Here is a 1,416-nt window from a genome sequence, read left to right as displayed (position 1 = left end):
GCTCCCAGGCACTGTTGACGGCAGGATGGTCTCTCCAGGTTCGCATGGGGTAAGTAAAGACCGGGGAGGAGACGGGACGGGGAGGGGGGTAATTCAAGTAAAAAAAACACTAGAGCAAGAGGAAGAAGGGCGGCGGGGACGCGGCAGGGCCTGGGAGCCACTCCCCCACCGCCGCCGCAGGAGCCCCCCGCGCCTCCCAGGCCCTCTGCCGCTGCAGTCACACTGAGGTCTCGGACTGCAGCCTCATGACAAACTTGTGCGACTTGGGGTCCACAAATTCCTCGGAGAGTTTGAAGAATGGGACCTTCTTGGTGCTGACCACCAGGCTGAAGTCCTGGCGTTTCAAGAGGAAAACAATGCCATCCTTGAGCCCATTGGTTACCGGCTCCTCGCTCACAAGTGTCCACTGTTTGGCCAGCCAGCGTTCCTTGTGATACTGGATGGTGGGTCCAGCCGCCAGGTACCGCTCCAGGAAGGCCTGAGGAAGCGAAAGGGGACTTCTCAGGAAGTTTTCCCTCCCACCTACCCACCTCCCCTTTACCCCTCTGGGGGTAAAGCTTCCAAAGACCACCAAGATGTCCCAAGCTCACTCTATGCAAACGATCTCAGAATGTTAGAGCAGGAAAGAACCTGAGATCATCTGCCTGGGACCCTGGTTTATCAATGCAGGAGCGGGAGCCCACAGCGGTGGTGTGGCTCAGCAGGGTCAGGTCTAGGACTGGCTCTCCTGACTCCTACATCTCCTGCTCTTCCCAGGTACCTGCTATGACCTGGGAGAACCCTCCCTTGTCCTCCTTCCTCTTTCTGCTGGAGTGGGTAGCACTCAGCAGAGCTGCACCAGCAGAAAGCTTGAGGCCTCATAGTTGAAGTGCAACATCTGTAGTGACCTGTTCCCCAAAGATGGCTCAGGGGAGGCAATTCTAGGAAGCTGGCCACAGAACTGGACGGTGGAACTGGCTCAAAAAGAGCATACAGCAAACAACGTCTGGTGGGAGTTTGGATCTGAAAATTCTGGAACCTCTACAGAGATGAGAAATAGGTCTCAGTTATTCCCCAAATGGTCTGCAAACTCCCTCTTCTCAGCACCTAAGAATGCTACCCCATTCAGAGATGGAGGAGATGGAGTAGGGATGAGAGACTGTAAGGAGGTAGGGACAGGAGAGGGATGGAGGATAGGGAAGGAAGTGAAAGAATCAGGGAGAGGAAGCAGAAGGGAAGGGGCCAGAGTCAGGGAGAGAGAAAGGATGCTGGGGCAGGTGGGCCGACCTTGGGCGTCATGTCGTGTGTGATGCAGAACTCAAGGTGCTGTAGGATGCTCTCCATGGTGTGGTAAGGCTGCTGCTTGGTCGTGCGAAGGTACTTCTGCATGGCACGGGCCATGGATGCAAAGATGGCCTGGGCCGCCTCCCGGGGGTC

At 56.4% G+C, this 1,416-nt stretch overlaps 1 protein-coding gene across 1 annotated transcript in view; it reads right to left on the bottom strand.

Annotated features, from left to right (window-relative positions):
• Nucleotides 1-14: 14 nt before the first annotated feature.
• Nucleotides 15-1,416, bottom strand: part of VANGL2 (VANGL planar cell polarity protein 2) — a 24,620-nt gene continuing 23,218 nt past the window's right edge. Inside the window, exons 9-10 of the mRNA XM_010846889.1 lie at nucleotides 1,267-1,416; nucleotides 15-478 (exon numbers count right to left, since the gene is read on the bottom strand). Coding sequence (XP_010845191.1) covers nucleotides 218-478; nucleotides 1,267-1,416 — 411 coding nt within the window. The 3' untranslated portion in view covers nucleotides 15-217. The remainder of the gene's footprint in view (nucleotides 479-1,266) is intronic.

Source organism: Bison bison, unplaced genomic scaffold (assembly GCF_000754665.1).
Source record: "Bison bison bison isolate TAMUID 2011002044 unplaced genomic scaffold, Bison_UMD1.0 scf7180017864240, whole genome shotgun sequence".
Lineage (NCBI taxonomy): Eukaryota > Metazoa > Chordata > Mammalia > Artiodactyla > Bovidae > Bison > Bison bison.
Note: the sequence above shows the minus strand (reverse complement) of the source record. Positions and strands in the feature narration are given on the sequence as shown.